The 21,304-nt window shown below is 42.1% G+C and overlaps 5 protein-coding genes across 5 annotated transcripts; 1 reads left to right on the top strand and 4 right to left on the bottom strand.

Moving 5' to 3' along the window:
* Nucleotides 1-300: 300 nt before the first annotated feature.
* On the top strand, nt 301-15,736 carry LOC108005419 (niacin transporter NiaP). The gene is made up of 4 exons (XM_017068697.4): nt 301-526; nt 13,294-13,818; nt 14,246-14,896; nt 14,954-15,736. The coding sequence occupies exons 1-4, from the start codon at nt 484-486 to the stop codon at nt 15,361-15,363; spliced, it is 1,629 nt and encodes a 542-aa protein (XP_016924186.2). The 5' UTR covers nt 301-483; the 3' UTR covers nt 15,364-15,736.
* On the bottom strand, nt 883-6,215 carry inaF-D (trp-interacting inaF-D). Its single transcript, XM_017068698.4, has 2 exons — nt 5,657-6,215; nt 883-3,454 (listed from the first exon to the last, which is right to left on the bottom strand). The coding sequence occupies exons 1-2, from the start codon at nt 5,880-5,882 to the stop codon at nt 2,598-2,600; spliced, it is 1,083 nt and encodes a 360-aa protein (XP_016924187.3). The 5' UTR covers nt 5,883-6,215; the 3' UTR covers nt 883-2,597.
* Nucleotides 3,318-9,852, bottom strand: inaF-C. Its single transcript, XM_017068699.4, has 2 exons — nt 9,027-9,852; nt 3,318-3,454 (listed from the first exon to the last, which is right to left on the bottom strand). The coding sequence occupies exon 1, from the start codon at nt 9,533-9,535 to the stop codon at nt 9,098-9,100; it is 438 nt and encodes a 145-aa protein (XP_016924188.1). The 5' UTR covers nt 9,536-9,852; the 3' UTR covers nt 3,318-3,454; nt 9,027-9,097.
* On the bottom strand, nt 3,326-12,551 carry inaF-A. The gene is made up of 2 exons (XM_017068700.4): nt 12,231-12,551; nt 3,326-3,454 (listed from the first exon to the last, which is right to left on the bottom strand). Exon 1 carries the CDS (start codon nt 12,529-12,531, stop codon nt 12,259-12,261), a length of 273 nt encoding a protein of 90 aa, XP_016924189.1. The 5' UTR covers nt 12,532-12,551; the 3' UTR covers nt 3,326-3,454; nt 12,231-12,258.
* inaF-B lies at nt 10,676-11,093 on the bottom strand. The gene has a single exon (XM_017068701.4). The coding sequence runs from the start codon at nt 10,987-10,989 to the stop codon at nt 10,744-10,746; it is 246 nt and encodes an 81-aa protein (XP_016924190.1). The 5' UTR covers nt 10,990-11,093; the 3' UTR covers nt 10,676-10,743.
* Nucleotides 15,737-21,304: the final 5,568 nt, after the last annotated feature.

The following is a 21,304-nucleotide window of genomic DNA, read 5'->3' as shown; positions in this document are numbered from 1 at the left end:
TGTTGCTAAGCTCCAGGAAGCCTATTTTTAGGAGTTTGGCCTTTTAGACATCCAGTCCCCAGGGGGTAATTCTTTGATCTAACGTGGTTCCATTTACGGTTTGTTGGTTCCAGATAGCAATAGAGGGGCTTGCTTACCCAGCCAACGAACGAAGATCTTTTACACCACGATACTGACTTGCAGAAGATGGTGAGGTTATTTAAGATTTACAGCTTTTGCTTTCGTCTTTATTTTTGGTGCGGTTGCGGATATCTCTCGCCGGGTTTTACGAGTGGGTTACCGTAGAGAGCTTTACAGAACAGAATAGCGATCGGACTTTGAAGCACGTACCCCTGTGGCCAGATACTGGGCCGTACTTTTAAGTCCCCAGCACCACGGAGCTGATCAGTTGGCCGTGAACAGCGCCGCCAGTCGCAACATATCCTCATCCCATTTCGGGAACATATATATTATTCATATCCCAACGGGAAGATCAAGGACATCATGGATAATCCCGGTTATGTGATAGATTGTGATAGCGAGTTCGGTGAGTGAAAGAAAACAATTTTTATGAGTTGTACGGTTACAAGTGAGATTGCTGAATCTATTATGATATGGTATCCTGCCATTAAAAGTTGTGAAATAACTATAAATAGTTGTAGAAAGAATAATATGGTGATACATGTGATTTAAGAACTTTGTTTTTGTTAAAAGCCTTCGAGTCTAGAATGGTATATTATCAGTTTTAATGAGGGTGAAGTACTATAATCTTTTAAAATTTGTGATGGTAAAGTAAACCTTTGAATTAACTTGACAATTTCTTATCAATCTGTCATTTCATATGTTTTTTTTAGTTTTTATAATGGTTTGTTTTCTTTATAACCTAGAATAAAAGACGACAAATGGCACGTTTTCGTTTGCTATGCTTTATTATTGCCAAAATGACTTTGTTTTTTTGTGGTATACATATATAAGATATATGCGGTATATAAGATATATATGCGGTATATGCCCATCAGTTACAGATTCAATTCTATGTCGTATGCATATCGTTTATACGTATGTTATTATTGATGAATTCAATTCTCGTGTCTTTGGATGCAGATGCAGTTTCTCTATATTTCTATCTCTCCTCTTTCTTTCTCTCTCTCTTTCCTCAACATTCCTCCAACTATCTTTCCCGCTTTTTCGCTTAGTGTATTTCGTTTTTGATAGGTTTGCATTTAGTGTTCGAGTATGTGAATAGACCGAGCCAATGTCACGTCACACATCGGTTATATGCCCCATATATATAACCAAATAGTTGTTCTTGAGTTGAGCACGCCGGGTTTTATCTTGCGAAGCGAGTGCCTATAGGTAATACGTCAGCTAATTTTTTATAGGCCGCTCTGTAGTGCGAATCTTTTGTTTCAATATTGAAGTTGTGACTAATTGGTCATAACGTTGTTTTTAAAAACTTAATAAAGTCCCATTTCCATAACTGATACGTTTCGAAAGGGGTTTGAATATATTTTTCCAAATTTCCCTGGCTAAAAGAACAGGCAAATATAATATGATAATTCGCTGATAATTTGGATTTGATGTATTACCCATGGTTTATATATATTACAATCTCTATATAACCGATATTCAACAGTGACATTGATCTCTTTGCGTGAGGCGACTTGGAGGTGTGAGTGTGATTTGTTCTGATGCTGAATTATAGTGACATTTATCCGCTTCCCCGTTTTGAGGGGGTATATTCCTTGGATGGGTTACTGGTAATTGGTTACTGGTAAACTGGTTACTCTAGGGTTGGCTAATTATTGTAGTTGGTGTAGCGTTCGCTAGCTGCCTGGAAGCAGTGTCCTAGGTGGGGTGAGTTTGCTGCTGAGCTTGGTGAGGTGAGCCGCCTGTGTGATCCGAATCCGTGATCCGTGACTCGTGATCCGTGATCGCTGATATCGAGTGACTTTCTACTGAAGTGGGTCCCGTATTATGCGTGTGTGTGTGCCCCTTTCGAGTGTGTTGTTGAGTGGTTGTGTGGTTGGTACATCGACTATAGTTTAGCTATGGTTTCAACTATCCTTTTGCAGTACGTAACATCTATTAACCTCTATATGTGGCCGGGCCTGGCTCTGTATATATATAGACCAAATTATAGCCCAGTACTGACACAAGTCAAATCTCCTAGCTGTAGCTGCATTTTAGTTAACACTATAAACCAAGCGATAACAACTCTTGTTCCTAAGTTCATTCTATAAATCTTAAAATTTGTTCAATTTCAAACATATTCTACGTATAAAATGAGTTATATATATGTGTAAATTTCAATATGAAATGTTTAATACCGCTACTAATTTGGAAAATATATCCATATACAACCGCCTAACCAAGTTTATTGAAATATATATCCGTTTGGCTTATGCCAGTACTGAGCCTATCTGAATTATTGTGAGTAGTGATGCCCTACTAAACAGTTCTCCATTGATATAGGTATGATCAGGTATGGAAGGTATTTACCATTTACTGTGAGCTAATCTCCATTTCCGATCTTGGCTGTGACTGTAGTGTATGTACCTCTATATGGCTTACAAAAAAAAAAATACTCCACGGCCTACCCTAAATGGTTCAATCCCTTACTTCTCGAAGATCAGCTCGCCGGTGAGGAACGGATTGAGGTAGGTCTGGGCCTCGTAGCCGGAAACGGAGGCCGTCGTGGTCCTTCGACGTCCGCCGGATTGCGCCCCTCCTCGCCTGTCGCCGTGGGCATGTCCGTGGGCGTGGTGCGAAGGACGCTTCTCCTCGCTGGGACTCAGGATCAGTGGAATGGGCATCGAGGTGTACAGCTGCAGTTGTGGTGGCTGCACAATGGTACCGGCCGCCGAATTCAGTGGTGTGTCCATATAGCCGTGTGGCAGAGTGGCCGCCGTGGCCATGGCCAGAGATGTGTCTCCTCCGCTGGTGGTGCTCGGCGTGGAGCTGGCCATCGAGTTGGAACTGGATAGCTTCTTCTGTCCACCGGCTCGAGCCCTATGGTGTTTGTAGTGACCCCGGTGTGTCTTCCGCTTCAGGTGACCCATTCCGTTGGCCTCGGCCGGCGGTGAGGTGTCCAGGAGAAGGGGCATGTGAGCCGAATCCGGATCCGTGTCCAAGTTGCCTTGTCCCGGCTGATCGCCACCCATCAAATGACTTGTATTTCCGGGTATGGGGGTATATGGACCCAAAAGCGGCTTCTTGGGCGGCTCCCTGGGATGCGGATGGGGATGCGGATGTGCCTGGATTATGGTGGCCGTGGCGAAGACCTCCTGGAAGCGATTGTTCGCCTCCAGCTGCTGCAGCTGAAGATGTTGGCGCTGCAGGATCTGCTGGCGTTGCTGCTGCATGTGGCTGAGGATGCGGTACTGCTCGAGGATGTGCTTGTAGAACTGCTCCGCGGTCACTTCCGATGAGTTCAGGAGGCGAATGGCTATTTTTTCGGGTATCACAATTTTATCTGCAAAGAGGGGGATAAGAAATGTTTAGACTTAACAATTGTTTTGATTGTTTGTGATTGCGTTGTTTTTTTTAAACTCTTTTAAAACTGTTTATGACTGACTTCATAGCATATATTACAAAATTGCATCTTATTGAAAGCTCAAGAAACACCATCGGATTAATGCGTAATTGCCGAATGTGAAAAACCACAGAACCATCTTAAATAAAAATATTAACATAAATTAGTTAAAGAAAGGATTGTCCCCAACGGTAACGCATCAGATTCTTAAATAAAAAACTATTTGTTTTTCAGTTTTTTATTTTGTTTAGTAGATGATTTTTTTTTATGATTATTTTTTTTGATTTCTGAATGAATACTAAGGAACGTCTGGATATGTAAATCTTATTTGCTATAGTTTTTAGAATGTTTTTAATGTTTTTTTTTTTAAATTGGTATAATATTGGTTCACTGTTTAGAAAATATTTAATTTCACTAGTAAATTAACATCCAGACATATGTTATTAAATTGAATATTCAAAATATTGAAAAATAGCTCCCTGTAACATAAATAAATATATATTTGCATAGCACAACGAGAAAGATGGTGCTATTATTTTTTTGGCAGCTGTAAATACAGTTTAACAACTTTAAATAATTGGATTGTACAAATACAACAGATTTCTGAAACGCCCATCATTATTTAATATCAATTTTAAAAATGTACGTAATGAGAAAGACCTTTGCAATTTGAAATCATTAACGAGTTAGACCCTCTATTAAAGTCTTAAATATTTATACTGTTTTCCCTAGCCTGTACAATTTTATCCGCCCTTGTAAGCCAATGTTTTATGCCTATTTTCCCCAGCAGTTTTAGACGTCCTTGTAGGCATTTGTGCCTTGTTATGCCGGCGGTTAATCAAATTTCAAATAAAAGCATTGGAAACGCCGCCCTACGCGAGGCAAGATACTTTGAAAGCAGACACTAAGCGTATTACCTTACATTTTGCCCTGACAAAGTGCAGTCTCGCTGTCATAAATTCAAATTTGCTTGCCTTTATGCCGTATAACTTTCATTAAGCTCCCAGATTCTGCATTTAATTGCATCAAATTAGATTTATTGAACTGCAAACTGCAAATGGAAAATACAGCAAGGAAAACTGCACCCTGGCGTGCTTGGGGCGGTGGGTGGAATGGGTGGAATGGGTGGTTCGGGTGTAGTCGTGTGCATGACACCCCATTGACCTAATTTCGAGTTGATTTGCAAAAACTGAACAAAAAGCCAAGAATCAGAGGAAGGATGTCGGCGGAACGAGCTGAACCCGAAGCTAGTGGAACAATGTGGGCGGCTTTTTAACGTCCTTACCGAGAAAGTGTTGCCCATTCAGATATATTGCCAAGAAATTTGGGTAGTTTTGCTTTAAAAGTGCCTTATGTTTTTATATAACCTGTGGTGATATTTGGAGCTCAAAACACTGATAAATAAAACCTACGTAAAATTATTCAAAGCACACTTATTGATTTTAAATTATCAGCTATTTTTTTTAAGGTATTTCTGTAGTATTTTATTCGAAAAAAAAACTTTAATAGCTGTACACTATGAACCAAAGGAACTAAGTCATTAGTTCTTTTTTTTTATGGGCTTTGAGAAAAATGCATTATAAATGTTAATGATATACATGGCCTTGTGGTACTACTAAACGTATTATTTGATTCAAAAAACTTTGATTATTATTTTTAAGTCCAAATTCCCAATGGAGGTCTTTCAACTTGAAAAAAAAGTTCATTAGTTTGGCTTTGTCCTTAGTGTGCACTTTCCGTTGAAAGCACTTTATTTTGCAGCTGAAAAAAAGTTCAACGCTATCCTGCCAGCCACCCAAGCCCATCGGTAATGGCTAACGGCTAATGGGTAGCCCAACCCCAACCCCAACCCCATCCCCAATCCCACTATCCCCACCACGACCACTAGAAGCTCTTAACTCTCGTAGCCTAGATTCGGGCTTTGTCCCAGATTGACCGCTGACCGCAAATTGTCCGCCCCGTGATTGGTTTTTGGTTTGGTCACTGGTTTTGGGCTTTTAGTTACTGGTCACTGGTCACTGGTTACTGGTTACCAACTGGTCATCGGTCACCGGTTTTTGATGGAGTAGCTAAGCCCCGTGATGGGTAGTTGTGGAATGCGGGTCTTACCCGGCTGATTACCCATTTCCGCCCCCGCCTTACCGCAGTGCGTGGCCTTGGTGACGAAGGGCCGGATGGTGGGGTCCCAAATGAAGATGTAGTACAGGGAGAGCATGATGGCCGCCAGCGAAACGCAGAGGACATAGACGGCGACGGTCAGGATGCGGATGACCTTGCGGTTGCTCTGCTGCGGCTGGTAGCAGCGGCTTATTGTCTCCGTGGGCGGCAGTTTCACTTTCTCCTCCAGCGAACTGTGCTTCGAGTTCATTTTGGAATTTTTTTCAATTTTTGATTCGATCCTGATTTTGGATATCTATTTTGATTGTTTCGATATGTTCAGAGATATCTCTTCTTGATTTTGTTTGCTTCCCGTTAGTTTTAGTTTGAGTACTGTTATTTTTTGGCAGTGTCCCGTTATAGTCTAGTTATTAATTGTGTGTGGTAAATGCAAAGTTCTTTTCGGTTTTCAGCTTGCCACCTTTCTCTTTTGTTATCAACTTTTTTATATATTTATCATAGTATTTTTTAATAAATTTTATTTTATTATTGTTTATGCGTGGCGAGCTTAAAAGTACAAAAAAAGAGCGCGCAAAACTTGACTGCCAACCGACGCGTCGAACGTGTGCAAGCGAAATGAGAGCACAGAGAGAGATTCTGGCAGGAGTTTGTACGGTACCGTTTTTCGCCTTCGTGCTTTTGCATTTCTCCTTCGTGCGAGAGCGACTATCCCCGCCGTCCCCCCGTCCCTTTCGTCCACCTCCCACCTTCGTGACAACTTCGGCTTGGGGAGTTTACCGTTTACCGTTGCATTAGCGATCTTCGCTTTTAATTTCATTCATAAAATCATCCATCTCTCTCGCTCGCGCTCATTTCAATTTTCGGCTGCCCACGCTCGTTGTTGTTGTTGTTGTTGTCGTTTCGATGGCATTCCTTGAAGGCGAAATAAAAACAAAAAGGCGGCCGAAACAAAAACAAACCGCACGTCGGCACGTTGCCGCTTATTGTGTGTCAAGTGCAGTTTCCACTCCCCCGCACTCTTAACCCTCTGAAGCCCCACACACGTACATACATATACAACTGACTCACATGCGGAAATTAAAATGCGCGCTTGAATTAATTTTGCAGTATTTCAATAATTTCAATGCCAATCAAATGTCTTGTCGATTTGTTGAAATTTTTCGAAACGAGATGAAAATATTGTGCAATTTTCTGTGGTGGGCGTTTCGGGGTGGTGCGGGGCACTGCTGGCTTTGACAGCAACCTTCGCAGGTGTCGCGAAGGACGTCCAAACTTTCGCTGCCCCGCCCATTCCACCATCCACCGAACGCCGTGCACCGTCCACCTTTTAACCCCGCCGCGCACACCTTCGTTTTCCGTTGCCTTCGGGGGGTTAACAAACTGCAACTGGGTCACTAGGACAAGCCGAGAGAGCGAAAGGAGAGCGTGCGAAAAGAGAGTGAGAGCGGAACGAATGCACAGCTAGGCGAATCGAAATGCAGGCGTGCGAGCGAGAGGGCCGAACGGTATTGCAATGTTGGCCATTGATTTTGTTGTATAAGCTCCACACACACACACAAACTGCGCTGAGAAAAGAGATAGCCAGTCACACACCCACATATATGTATGTACAGGAGAACTGCCAAAAAGGAACAAAGGATTTCGATGCCCAAAAGTATGCTAAGAAAACCACATTTAAAGTATGGCAATTATTAGGAAATGGTATGTGTGTTCCTTAAAATTTCCTACTTCTACTCTTAATTACTCTGTTAAATGTTATTGCAATTTTTTAAATCGTTTTAAATATAAGTTCAGTGAATTGACAATATGTATATTTCATATTTTCTTACATACCAATTGAACAATATTAAAAAAAAATCACTAGAAAAGTTTAGAAAGTATATAAAATAGTTGCTAGGGTAACCAATTCAAAGAAATAATTATTAATTTGAATCAGTTTTTTTTATTTAGAGGAAAGTTCCAGAAAATTCTACTTGGGCGTGTTTCGATTACCAAAGCTCTACTGTACTTGCACTTAAATGCATATTCATCATGTGGGCCAGGATGTAGGCCACTCTCCCACTATCTCACATGCATTTTCCTAGCCGTATTGTTGCAAAGTTTCCTTCAAGGAGTTTAATTCGCCAACGTGCCCAGGTGAAGCCCTTCTTCTCCCCTCTTGTTGTGCTGGCCTCGAAAATGTTTTGGGCCCGGCCTATAGCATTTCCCATTTCCCATTTCTCCCCCCCCCAGCCGTTTAGCCCCCGGCCCACCAAGCTTAAGGATGGTTTATCCATCCGCTTACTTATGTGCAGACAAAGCTGATTAAGCAGCTCGGGCAGCTGGAACGAAGGGATAACTTGAGGGGCTGTGGCCAACGAACGAGGGAAAACTTATTTCCCGCACATGCATGATACAGAGCTGGATACACATAATTAAACTTAAACTTTGGTTGGGTGAAAACTTTTCAAGCAAAAAATAAAGCGGCCGAGGAGGGAGGTATGTAGATATATCAACTTAATAAGAACTAATGGCATGTCTCGAGTAAATACGTGGGCAGGCATATTAAGTGTAATAACCAGAAATAATTGGATTTCCTTCCCCAGCCAAATGTCAATAAGTAAATAGTTTGGTTTTAGTTTAGTTTTACAGTGAACGGAAATTCAATTATTATCCCAATTGGAATATATCCTTTTATTGGCAATTAAATAAGTTTTAAAGCAATAATGTTGTTAGTCTAAAAGGGTATCAACAAATGGTGGGATTTAATAACAGACTATTTATTCACCACGATTATTATCTCAAGAAAATTTAAGGGAAAAAAACTGTCAAAAGCAATTAGCTCTGAAATAGTAACTCTAAATGAATCTCAAAGTAAATACATTTATTGGGCTAACACTGCGTATGAGTGACAAATAGGTTAATGTCTTTAATATAACTCATACGCAATGTATACCAGAAACTAATTATTTAAATTAGTAATTAATTTAAATTAATGTGAGTAATTTCTTTAAATGCCACTTAAACAGCATTTGATTTTTTCCCAAAATGGTTTTTTGAATGATAAGTTTTTGGTCAAGTATGGTAAAAGTGAGTTCCCTGAAGGTTTTGTTATTCGTTTATTAGAAATTATCTCTGAATAAGCTTACAATTTAGCTGACTGTACTGTTTCCGATAAATTTCTTTTTTTGTTCTTTAGAAATGACATAATTTTGATAGTGGGGGCTACACAAATCGCTAGGGTTTTGAAATCACTTTTAAATGTACTTTAAGCTGTCTAAAAGTATGCAACATAGAAAGGATATACATCTTTCTGAAAAAGTGATTTGTACTTCTGAGTATAAAATATATTCTTGCATACTTTTAGACACCTAAAATTGTATTAAAAGTGATTTTTAAACTGTCTGTTCCTTACCAAAAATGAAAATACGCATTTCTTAGTTGGGATTACTTTGGTGGATCAAGTGGATGGGCAACTTCCCACCGCTAGCCGAAGGCAGGTCCTTTCTTTTGGCCCTTATAGACGGGTGGCATGCGGGAGTCCCAGAAGAAGATGTGGTAGATGGACAGGAAGAATCCGAGGCAGCAGAGGCCGCACAGGTAGATGACGATCACGAAGTATCGGGCAAATCGTTCGGTGCACGTGGGCTTGGCGAAGACAATCTCCTCCAGCTGCGGCGATTTCGGGACATACGATGTGGCACAGGCACTTCGCCGCGGAGCACTGCTGCTGGCCAGGCGCACGCTGCTGCCACTTCCGGTTCCGGTTCCTGTTCCACTCGATCCCTTGGCCGTTTCCTCGCCCACCTCCGTCTCCTCCTCCGCCCTCACATTCGATTCGATGAGATTGACAATCTTGGCCAGATTCGCCATACTGGCCGCATTTCCCAGGCCCACTCTTGTGGATTCCGCCGGAGCGGACATCACGGATATATATCTCTAGCCGTGCCAGTCCACTTCGCGATGTGGCAACTACTGATTTGATGTCGCCACCACGATTAAATCAAAATCACTCGAATGACGGCATATCCCCCTCCAAAATGGATGATGGAATGGAATGGAATAGAATAGATAGATAGGGAATAGGTGGTTCCAACTCTGCGATTTAGTGGTACGTAGCAAAGCGGATTAGTTTTGTGCCTGGCTGTCAACTTTGATATCGGCCACGGGGGCTAATTAAGCCCCTAAAAGCGAATCCACAACAGTGTTGACAGCCTTTGCAAAATGAAAATCTCTTCTGCGGTTGCGGAACCGACCACAAAAACAATGTCACAAAAAAAATGGTTTAACAATGATTTTCACAAAGGAGATTAAAGTTTTTTTTGGTCACATTTGTAAATGTAAGTAAAGGCTAATATTAATTATTTAAAATCATTGCTAGCTTTGACAAATAATCCAGTGTCACTGACTGAAAAAATAATCATTTTTTAAAACAAGTTTCATTTCTTGGAATTCGATTTGTTATTGGAAGAAATGCTAAGTGCTACAAAGAGAATTTCAACTGAAAAATAAACTTATTTCTAGCTTTTTTCAAATAATATACCTAAAAATCTTTTCTAAAATAAATACATGTACAAGTACATGTGTATGTACAATGGGGTGTTCTAAAAAATTGTAAATAAAAGTATTCAAAAATGTATTCATAAAGTACCATTCTTTTTTTTTGAGATTTGGGCCTTGAAAAACGTCCTCAAAGTTTCCATAAAAGTTTTTAATGCGACATGTATGGCAGCAAGAACTTTACATAGTACATACATACTATAAGTACATAGATGTTACGATGTTTACACCCAAAATTGTGAAATTTTGATGGAAACCTTATATAAAGAAACGAAAACAATTTCATAGCATACTTTTTCGCGCATTTTTCTGAGATATCAAATCATATTCGGTTTTTGTGGCGTATTTAAAACAACCAAGGGATATTTTTGGTATATTTAATGATACCACCTATGATATAGTAATTCCGATTTTATTGACAAAGTAGCTAGGCTGACAACACTGCCACAGAAGAAAAAGACCTCGAATCTGTAGTGGTCAGTTCCACGTGGTCAGGCCACTCACCCGAATCTGGTCACTGATGTCGATGGGAGAACAATATGGCTGGCGGCTGTTTTTCTGGCCATCTGATCCTAGCCAATTGGATGCGTGTGCTTGAACACGGGCAGCGGCGGCATGCGTGAGTCCCAGATGAACAGGTAGTAGACCGCCAAAGTGAGGCCCATGCCGCTCACGCCGCCCATGTAGAGCACCAGGGTGAGCAGGCGAAAGGCCTTCGACTCGAAGAAGTCATTGGACTTGGGCACCTGGATCTCCTCATCCTTGGCCTCCTTGACCACCTCGGCCAGATTGGACAACATTCCCGATGGAGCGCTCATTCTGTGTAGACTCACTCTCGGAAGTACCGAAAAAATAGTTTTTTATAAATAGGTGGCAAAATCGAACCGTAACCGTCGCTTCGGACGAACTGAACACAACTGTCCGGGGATCTGGTCTTTGTATCTGTTTCTTTTTCTGCTCTTGTTCCTCGGTTTTCGCATTCCGCTCGACTGTTTTTTGCGGTTTCTTTGGGGGTTGGGCCCCAAAGGAGGGGGCATCGTCTTGGGGGCCACGCTAATAAGATTCGCCAGTTGCACTACGAGTAGTGCCCAAGTACTAGACCCCAGGCCCAACCAGATCCCCCATCACGTGCTGCGTTCTTTGACGACCACTTGACCCGGTTTGATTTCCCGCCATCGTCGTCGTCGTAGTCGTCACTCCTCCAATCCCGATTCCAACCCACTTCACTTCATTCCTTGTCGTTCTTTTCAGTTTTGTGGTCTAGTATACTTATACTGGTCGTATGTAGATTCAATATTCATGTTTGGTCAAGGAAATGCAAGTGGCGATGGTGATGAATAGCGTGTCTGGGTAGAGGGCATAGACGAATTTCTAAGCTTATAGAGGTAGTTAGATCATTGACTTGAGACTTCGAGTTATAGAATACACTTAATGAGCATTTATACACTATTGACTTGTAGGTACTTTTATCAAGTAGGGTTCCGAGATTATGTTAATCGCTAGGTTTTGGAAAATTATTTCCTATAAGAAAGTATATACTTGAAAGCTGTTTTAATATTTTTGAATAATACTCGTAAATAAAACCAAGAAAGGACATTAATATTATTAAATCACTTTGAAGCTGTCTAAAAGTATGCAACCATATATTTAAAGCACGGAAGATTTTTAGTCCTTAGTCATAAAACCCTATTGAAGTTCCTACTTTATATTTTTATTTAATTTAGTACTTTCTAATGATTAATGCATATGGACGTTCAAGATATAAATGTGAACTTATACATAGCATCTGAGCACAAGATTCTAGTGTAGGTTTTCCCTGCTGAAGAAAAATTATGAGAAATCTTTTAATTTCTCTGGAACTAATGACAATTATTTTTGTTAATTTGTTTTACACATTTTTTGAGTAAATAGCAATATACTTTATTTTTTCAAGGGAATTCACTAGTTGAGTGTAAGAGAGTCGCATTTTTCCCGCCTTTGCTAGCATTTCAAATCCAATTAGCCGCAGTCTGCCCCCTTACCCCCTTCCAAATGAGAAGGTACTTGCACTAGTACTTACCACATGGATGGGTTAAATGGCCAAATGGTCACTGGTACTCGTGCACCTTCTGCACTGGGTGGCCTCCAATGGAGACGGGGAACTTGAGGTGGATGTCCGGCATGCTGGAGTCGAAGAACATGAGATAGTAAAGTGCCAGCACCATGCCAAGGCCACTGATCCCTCCCAGATACAGAAATATCGAGATGAGGCGGAAGGTTTTCGTTTCGAAAAAGGGTGAAGGGGGCTGCTCCTGGGGCAAGCGAACGTCGTCCGGGATGTCCTCCGATTTTTTCCCCAAGTCCAAAGCGGCTGAGGCCATGATTTAACGGCAACTAAACTGGGATTGATTGCAATACGAGCTATTTAAGGGACACTTTAATTATTCCATAAACTCTAGGGCTTCTAATAAGCGGCAGTTATTGACTGATCCGACTTGATGCGTTCACTGAAAAAAATTCATGAATGTAATCTAATCAATTGTAAATATAAATGGTCCGCAGCATATTTTTAGAAACTTAGATTCTAAAGTTAAAATCAGTAGATATTAATACCTTAAAAAAATAAAGAAACAGAAAATCAAATCGCTTATCAAGTTGTCTAAAAGTAAGCAACGACATATTTAGGGTACGAAAGAATTCATCTAAATTCTATTTTTGAAGCATATCTTTAGACACCATTATTTGTAATAGTTAATAATTTGAAAACTTTATAAAAGTATTTATATTTTTATTCAATTTATTAACTTATAACGATTAACACACAAAGACGTTCAAGTTGGATGCTTATATCTATGTACACTTATATGAAATTTTATAAAATTTATTTTTCATAATGACGAATGGTTAGTGGTTTTTTAGTTGATATCGATGTATAATATATATTCTATATACACTTAAATAAAGTATTTTGTCCAAATTGTGATACATAGATATTTTATTTTTTTTGGTTTGCATAGGTAGTGCTTTAAAGAGTAAAGGCACACGGATATTTCATCTTAAATTGAAATTTCCCACTACAATTCTAAACCAATCTTCTTGAAGCGTGTCCCCTAATACCAATGTTTTCTCTCTCTGTAAAATAGCCATTTCTGGGGACCGGGAGGAGACCCTCTCTGCGAAGCCGCGGCCACACACCTTCGAGGAGGCCATCACGCTGACGGGAGTGGGCCGCTTCCACTACAAGTTGATGCTGATCTGTGGACTGTGCTTCATGGGCGTAATGGTGGAGATCATGGGCGTGAGCCTGATCATGAACCAGATGAAGTGCGACCTCCAGCCGACGCTGGACCAGCAGGGCATCCTGGCCTCCGCCGGCTTCCTGGGCGTCGTCCTCAGCTCCCATGCCATGGGCTTCCTGGCGGATACGTGGGGCCGGGCCACCACCTTGAAGTACGCCCTGTGCCTCAGCTCCGTGTGTTCGATCGTTTCTGGTTTCTCTGTGAACATCTGGATGCTGATCGTTTTCCGCTTCCTGACGGGCTTCTTCATTTCCGGCGGACAGGCGTGCGTCTTCAGCTTGTGCGGCGAGTTCCATGGGAATGGCTCGAGGGTTAGGCATGTGACCCTGCTCTCCGGATTCCTCTGCATGGCCATGATTTTTGCTCCAGGTGAGTGTTTTCAAAGGTAGACCATTGTTGGGTTCTTAAAGTATATACTGGGGTGCATCACGAATCAGTTGGGGCCTAAAATCTCTTTAAAATTTTTATTTTAGGTGTCTAAAAGTATGCAATAATATATTTTACACTCATAAGTACAATGAATTCATTTAGAAAGACGACTATCTTTTATTCACTGGATACTTTTAGACACATAAAATGACCATTTAAGTGATATAACCTTAATAATATTGTTGTATTTTCAATCATATGCAGTGTTGTACCACCATTTTGTACTGCATAACCTGTCGTATACTTGATTTTATTGCAGTTCTCAGTGACATAAATCATACGCATTGTTTTCCTAACTTAAGCTTTCAACACACGTTTTGATACCAAATTTTGATGTATTTTTTTTTCTATCTACTATTTTTTGCAGCCATGGCAATTGGAATACTACCGCTGCGCATCGAGACCATTGTCCTTGGCATGCGCTTCTCGTCCTGGCGTGTCCTGCTCCTGGCCAACGTCTCGATTTCCCTGCTGGCCCTCGTGGGGATCAGCACTCTTCCCGAGACACCCAAATATCTTCTGGTCCAGGGACATGGCGATCAGTCGTTGGAAATCCTGCGCTCCATCTTTGCCCAGAACTCCGGCAAAGATCCCGCTGAATATCCGGTCAAGGAAGTGGCTCTGGAGAGCGGTGGTGCCAGTCTGTCCGATGTCCATGGCTTCCTCGATGCAGTGCGTCTCGTTTGGCACCAGACAGTGCCGCTTTTCCATCGCCAACGGCTATGGCACACCCTAAACATCTGCTGCATCCAGTTCCTTATCTATTTCCTAGCCCAGGGCATCTTCATGTGGTTCCCCACCATCCTGGATGAGTTGGGCACACGCAATGGCAACGATACCCTGCTCTGCGATGTCCTGCAGGACTTCAAGGTGGATTCGGGGTCGGTGGATGCGGGATGCTCCGTGGACGTGGACACCTCCACGTACCAGGTGATGATCATCATTGGAGCCTGCTTTGTGATGATCTATCTGCTCTTTGCCTACATCATCGACTACATAGGCAAGAAGAATCTGTTGAGTGAGTAGCCCTATAGAGGAGTGTTATTATTTTTTGAGTAACCCCTCTCCATTTCAGTGGCCTGGATGGTTCTGACCATGATTTTCTTGGTGGCCCTGCACTATGTGGAGCAGTTCGCCCTGGTGGTGATCGCCCTGACCATTGTGATGGCCATCGGCAATTGCGGTGGCCTGGTCAGCACCATTGCCATGGAGTTCTATCCGACGCACATCAACGCCATGGGCATGTGCTTCATCATGATGGTGGGTCGACTGGGCGCCGTGATGGGTAGCAATCTCCTCGGGCGCCTGTTCTTCGCCAGCTGCGATACCGTCTTCTGGGCCCTGCTGGTCCTCGTAGTGCTCCTCTGCTCCCTGGGCTACCTCCTGCCGGAGAAGTCCCGCACCAGACAGAAGAAGCCCACCGCCACAGCGAAGGCAATCGTGGCCGCCACCACGAGTCCCATATTCGCTATTAACTCCAAGTAGGATTAGGTTAAGCTAAGCAAAGAGGCTTCTTCAACAGGTGTCCATGTTATAAAATGTTATCTTCTACCCTTAAAGATCCTTTCCTATTTTTTTTAAACCTATCTATTAACACCATACAACTTATGTGTACCTGTAGATATTATAAATATTTTGTTATAGGTACTATTTTTTTTATTTTATTAAATATGTATTTATTCCCAACTGACCTTAGGAAGTATTAAGTATGTTGGCTTCTTTTGGTTTTCCTGGTTTTAAGGAATTGTTAAATATATTTGTACATAATAAGATCCACAAGTACTTCTATTTGTAAGTTTATTGAAATTGAGTGTACTTCTATAGGTCTAGGCCGTGATATAAAACATTTTGTTTTGAAGTGTCCTGTGTTAAAATCGTATTTAAATATTGGATGTGTGTGGGGTAGCCCCTGTTATATATGAAACAGGAATAACAAACCCATCCAAGTTACACCCAAATGGGTAAGGAATCGAGAACGGGAACGAGAGCAGTCGCCTTGGAAATGGGAAATGGATTAGGTAAATGTTTGTGCCCATTCCTCCGCCAGTGGCGATGGATGTTGTCACCGAGGCAACAGGCACAAGTAGAAGTAGCTGCATTAACATTCCACGCATTCGTCGCTGGGCGGAGGGGGTGGTGCAGGGGAGGGGAGGGGCGGTGCGGGTTGGTCCAGGGGGGGGGGGGGGGGGGTTTAGGAGGTTCAGGGGGTCGGGGGATACTAAACGCATTCCAAGTGCCGTCGCATCACCAACTTCAACTTCAACTGCTACTCAAGGTAGAGGGTGTTCCTAGAGCTCGTGGGGTATATTAGACACTTGTCCGTGAGTTCTTTCGATTATTCTTCCAAATTAGTGGCATTAACAGCTAATTATGATTTAATTTGGTAAGGTACATTTATTGGTGATTAAAATAAAAATATTGTATGAACTTAAATGTATTTGAAAATGTTTATTTCACGTTTGTCCGTTAAGCTGTCCGCTCAAGAGAATATTTGATTTTTGATCTATATAGTTATATATTTTGCTTTAATAATACAAGGTGCCGTGGCTTTAAAGCCATTAATGAATATGTATTTATATTTAAAGCGGATTTAAAACAGCATTTATAAAGGAGTTTATATTTTTAGTCAACGTTTACAGGGTGGTGCTTCAGTCGAGTTTCTGGTTCAAGTTCTTGCCCACTTGTTGGCCAGTGTTTTTGTGCGTCTTTTTATTTTGTTTGTATTTATTCAGCAAAACGGTATTTGCTCCGCCGGCTGGTCACAGTCTGCGCCTGCGTCTGTGGCGGCACCTCCAACCCGCCGATCAGGTAGGAAATGGGCAGCCGAGCAAGTGAACAGGTAACCAGGTAAGCAGCCGCACAGCCAAAGATCCATAGAGCCAAAGAGCCGAGCTAGCTGGCCAAGCAACAAACCGTTGCCAATCATAACACACACGTTGCCACAAAGCAACCGAGGCCGAGACACTGAGACAGTGAGACAGTGTCATTGCGGATTCCTAACGCCGATTCCAACTGCAAGTCCAATTGCGATTACCTTTGCCTCCGCCACAATCCCTGGGCCCAAGAAACGATCGCCGGATTGCCGGATCGCCGGCCATTGATTGCCTAACTGCGCATTTCTCGACTTATATGGCGTTGGCCAGATAACCACCTAACAACTGCCAGTCCCCAGTCCCCAGTCTCCAGTGTCCAGTCTTCAGTTCTCCAGTCTCTGTTTCGGCTTCGGTGTCCACCGTCTGAGTGTCAGTCTCGTCTCCGTTCTGGTCCCAATGCCAGTTCCATTAGCCAACGGCATTGCCATTGCCATTGCCATCCCGACATCGCCGATGAGCCATCTGTGGGGGCTGGCTGGGAATCCAGTCCACAGTCCACTGCCCAGCCAACCCACACCAACCGGGCTACCGCCCAACTCTGGAGGCGGCTCGGGGTCACCAGGTTCCGATTTGCATGCCGACAAATTACCCTTAGGCTTATCGGCCCACTATGGGCCCACTATATATATGGTTAGAAAATAAACAAGAAAGCAATAGTCTTCAAACTTGTTGTCTAATATCTTAAGAATTATATCTTTCATCAAATTCAAATGTACTGCCCAAATAAAAATTTGTATTGTACTAACAATTTTAAAGATCAAATTTAAATTCGGGGTCACCAGTTCACTTTATCAGGAAAATTCCGGAAAGATCCGTCGATAATCATGGCATTGGTCCTAAACTTATCACGAAACTCTTGACTGAAGTGAAACCTTAATATTCTAAGCTGGAAATGTTAATGTGATCAAATTTGTAATATTGATAGTGTTAAGGATCATCTAAACCGAACTTCGGGGTCACCAGGCCAGGTGACCAATGCCTCTGTTCAACATGACAATACAAGTTCTTCTACCGCAAAGGATCATTTGGGTGAAATTAAAGTCTAATACTTTCTTCTCGATTCGGGGTCACCAGCTACAAATATGAGGTGACAAATGAGCCGCAGAATAGCATGCGTTGACAGGCGACCATCCATCTTGATGGGGCCCATCGACCGGCCCACTAACCCATAATGCTGGCAAATTAGCATCGGCATTAACTCAGTGGCGGAATCGCCTCCTCCAGTCGCAACAGCAAAGGTAATAACAACAATAGCTGGTAATGGCGATGACAATGGAAGAGTCTGTCTACAGAGACAGCTTCATTTGCTTCTGGGTCACGATGCTTGCCGGGTGTCGAATGACTAGGGCCATAATTTGAGCCACAGGTGCTGGGCACAAGTCAATCGACCAGGTGAGCGGACGGAACCGGGAGGGGTTGGGAAATCGGGGAACTGGGCGACAACGTGCCGTGAAACAAAAACAGATATAAACGTAGCACACGCCCAAATGGAGCAGCATCTGCCGGCGAATGACAAAAATAGTTAAATAGCCGACTTAGCCAAATTGGCACTTGGCGACCAAGGAGGCAGACTGTAAAACGAGCTGTATATTGAAAGAAATTCAGATGCGAAATGATAGTTAGAACTAGATAATATCAATGTATTGTCATAACTAAGAACCATTCATCCGATCTATATTATATTCTTCTTCTATTCTATTCTTCTATTCTCATATTCACTTTTCTTAAAGAGAACAAAGAAATAAAGCATATATAATTATTACTAGATTTAATGAAGTAGTCTCTCTTTATAGTTTCTGAATGCAATAGGCCAACATGGCATTCTTCTGAAGGATATACTTCGTTAAATGAAGTCGACCTTAAGTGATTCTACCAGCTTAATACAGTCTTTCCAAGGATGTGTGGTATGATTAGGGTTAAAAAAATAGGATGATACTTTCCGGAAAGACGCACACTATTTTCTCAGTGTCTCCAAGAGCAGCAGCAATAAGAAGAACAGCCCGAGCAGAGATGGATTTAGAGACAGCGTTAGGAGTGCGTTGAGGAATTACAATGATGATGGCAGATGGGATGGGGGCTTGGGGAAGATTCGGACCAGGCGAGTCAGGTGGAAGAAGGGGGCGGTGGAGGCGCGGGACGGACAAAGTGTGCCGATGCCTGTCTTAGAAGCTGGCGATGGCGATAGTTAACACGCCAAGTGGGAAGAAAGAACGAGCGACTGAGACGGAGACAGACGCCAAATTCAAAAGTGGACTGCGCATGCGTGGAATGGGAATGAGAACGAGAACGCGAACGGAGAATCAGAGAATCGGGGAATCGGAGAATCGCAGTTGGAGAGTTGGAACAGAAACAACTTTGTTGCCCTGGCTAATGAAGCGGACCAAGCGGTGGTTCGGTGGTTTGGTCGCTTGCTGGCTTGGTGGTTTGGTGGAGCGACCAGGAGGACGCCCGCCAAGTCAAACGTTATTTAATCACAATCGCAATGGCCTCAGTGCAAACAACAACACCAGTCTGGTCTGGGAGCAGCAACGACAGGTGCTGCTGCAGCAGTACAGAATCCCAAGGAATGCATCAAGGCACAAAAAACGCCAGTCCAAAAGTTACAAGCCCGTTTTCCAAACTAGAAAATACCCATCATTAATGTTTTTATGTTTAAGCTTGTCGATCAAAAGAATTTAAGATTCAGATAGTTATCGGAGTTTAAAATTGTTTATCGAATCTAATTTATTTTTTCTACCTAATCTGGTTATTGATAATGACCTTAAACATAACTAGATGAATACATCTTAAATGTGTAATGTAATGTTTCAATTGACATTGCATTAAATGAAGATGGTATCCCCATGCCCCCCTATTAAAAATACATTTAAGAAAGTATCAAAACAGTGTGCTGTAATATGTATGTACATATATTGTACTAAACTGAAGCCTATTTTAAGTTATCCCACCAGCTAGATAAAGTTGTTTCAAAAGATGTGTCTTATGATTAGGATTAAATAGTGATACTTTAGTTTTAACAAATATCCTTCCTATTTTAGTAGACATTCTTCTCAGTTAAGGGTTTCTTACACTTTCTTCGGAAGAAGACATCATACCTCCGGTACTCCCAAGCCAAGGGTATTAAATAAAAACCCGATGTGGCAGCCGAGACTGAGGAAGAGGCAGTCGCAGTGGCGTGTGGAGTATGCAGGCGCGACGGCCAATCAATTCTCAGAAATGAAAACGCCGTCTTCGGTGGGTATTACCGTTGCTGTTGTTCTGCTTCTGCTGGCTCTTCTGATTCTTCTGCTGGCTCTTCTCATTTCTCCGCCTTGTTGTTGGCACAATTGTGCGATGCAACACAGCAACACAGGCACATAAACAGAAAAGAATGCGAAGAAATGCAAAATGCAAACACCACGAACCACAACACAACCACTTTCCAAATGCATTCATGATGTTTACCGTTTAAATGCGCCCAGTCTACAAAGAGAGATAGAGGCAGCTAGAGAGGGAGAAAGAGAAAGAAAGAGAGCGAGAAGAGGAGCAGCCTCTCAAGCACTAACAACAAATGAGGAGAAAAGCAGCTGCCAAGTAGTAGTAGTAGTAGTAGTAGTAGTAGAAGAGGAAGAAGAAGGAGGTGGAAAAGAAGAGCCAGCATGGAAACCGTTGCACATTCTATATGGCAAGCTTGCCAATTCCGATGTGTGCGAGAGAGATGGAACGAGCGAGCGATTGCGAGAGGAAACGGATTTTTTTTGTTTATTGCTCAAATCAGCTTTGATCAACTTCTGTTCCCATCTTGATTAGTTGTCAACGACGGGCGAAAACTGTTTAACCGTTATGAGGCGGCAGATCGGTTCCCAGCCCCAAAAAAGCCAACCAGATGACTTATGCACCTTGCCCACCTGAAAAGCTGGCTACGATATTTCGCCCTGCGTGCGCATCTCTTGCAAAGTGCTTTTTGAATGATCTCAGGTACCGAGGGGTATATCGATTATTGGAATGAGATAGGTTTATCTCAAGAGTTTTTAATAGCCAAGTGATTCTATATCTGCAAGATGTTATTGGATTTAATACAACCGTTTATTTCAAAATCATCTTTAAAACATTTTTAAAATGAAATAAACAAATTTGGATCTGATTAAAAAAAAGTTGTAAAATTAAGAACTAAGAACTAAAGAATTGAGAACTAGAAACTAATTAACTAGTAAGTGTTAAAGACTTTTAATTTTCAGAGGGGCTTAATGGGTTTCTACATTTTCATATAAGGGTAATGATAAAAAACCATGAGACTTAAGAGAATCTCAAAGGGTATCCATCAGTTCACAAGTTTCGGGCTCTCTTCGAAGGGATCGCGCTGAAAGTTCAAGTTCAAGTGCGCCAAATTCACGACGTCGACGTCGGTCTGCAATGCTGGGCAGCATTTCCATGGAGCAATTCTCCTGGAGGAGTAGGAAATCTCTCGATCTTGATCTCCTGCCGACTGAGGGGGCGTCCAAATGGATTTTTATTGGAGTGCTATTATTGGTCGTCTAATTGGCAGGCGATTCTATGTCATTAGGCCGCTTGAT

This window comes from Drosophila suzukii, chromosome X (assembly GCF_043229965.1).
Source record: "Drosophila suzukii chromosome X, CBGP_Dsuzu_IsoJpt1.0, whole genome shotgun sequence".
Taxonomy (NCBI): Eukaryota; Metazoa; Arthropoda; class Insecta; order Diptera; family Drosophilidae; genus Drosophila; species Drosophila suzukii.
This window is presented reverse-complemented; position numbering and strand designations above follow the sequence as displayed.

Excerpts from the sequence above, each read along its gene's own strand:
- LOC108005419 (XM_017068697.4), top strand. The coding sequence starts at position 484 with ATGGATAATCCCGGTTATGTGATAGATTGTGATAGCGAGTTCG. Across the intron at positions 13,819-14,245 it reads GGCCATGATTTTTGCTCCAG|CCATGGCAATTGGAATACTA; the intron begins GTGAGTGTTTTC and ends TATTTTTTGCAG. Across the intron at positions 14,897-14,953 it reads AGGCAAGAAGAATCTGTTGA|TGGCCTGGATGGTTCTGACC; the intron begins GTGAGTAGCCCT and ends TCTCCATTTCAG.
- inaF-D (XM_017068698.4), bottom strand. The coding sequence starts at position 5,882 with ATGAACTCGAAGCACAGTTCGCTGGAGGAGAAAGTGAAACTGCCGCCC. Across the intron at positions 3,455-5,656 it reads CACCAAGGCCACGCACTGCG|ATAAAATTGTGATACCCGAA; the intron begins GTAAGGCGGGGG and ends CCCTCTTTGCAG.
- inaF-C (XM_017068699.4), bottom strand. The coding sequence starts at position 9,535 with ATGTCCGCTCCGGCGGAATCCACAAGAGTGGGCCTGGGAAATGCGGCC.
- inaF-B (XM_017068701.4), bottom strand. The coding sequence starts at position 10,989 with ATGAGCGCTCCATCGGGAATGTTGTCCAATCTGGCCGAGGTGGTCAAG.
- inaF-A (XM_017068700.4), bottom strand. The coding sequence starts at position 12,531 with ATGGCCTCAGCCGCTTTGGACTTGGGGAAAAAATCGGAGGACATCCCG.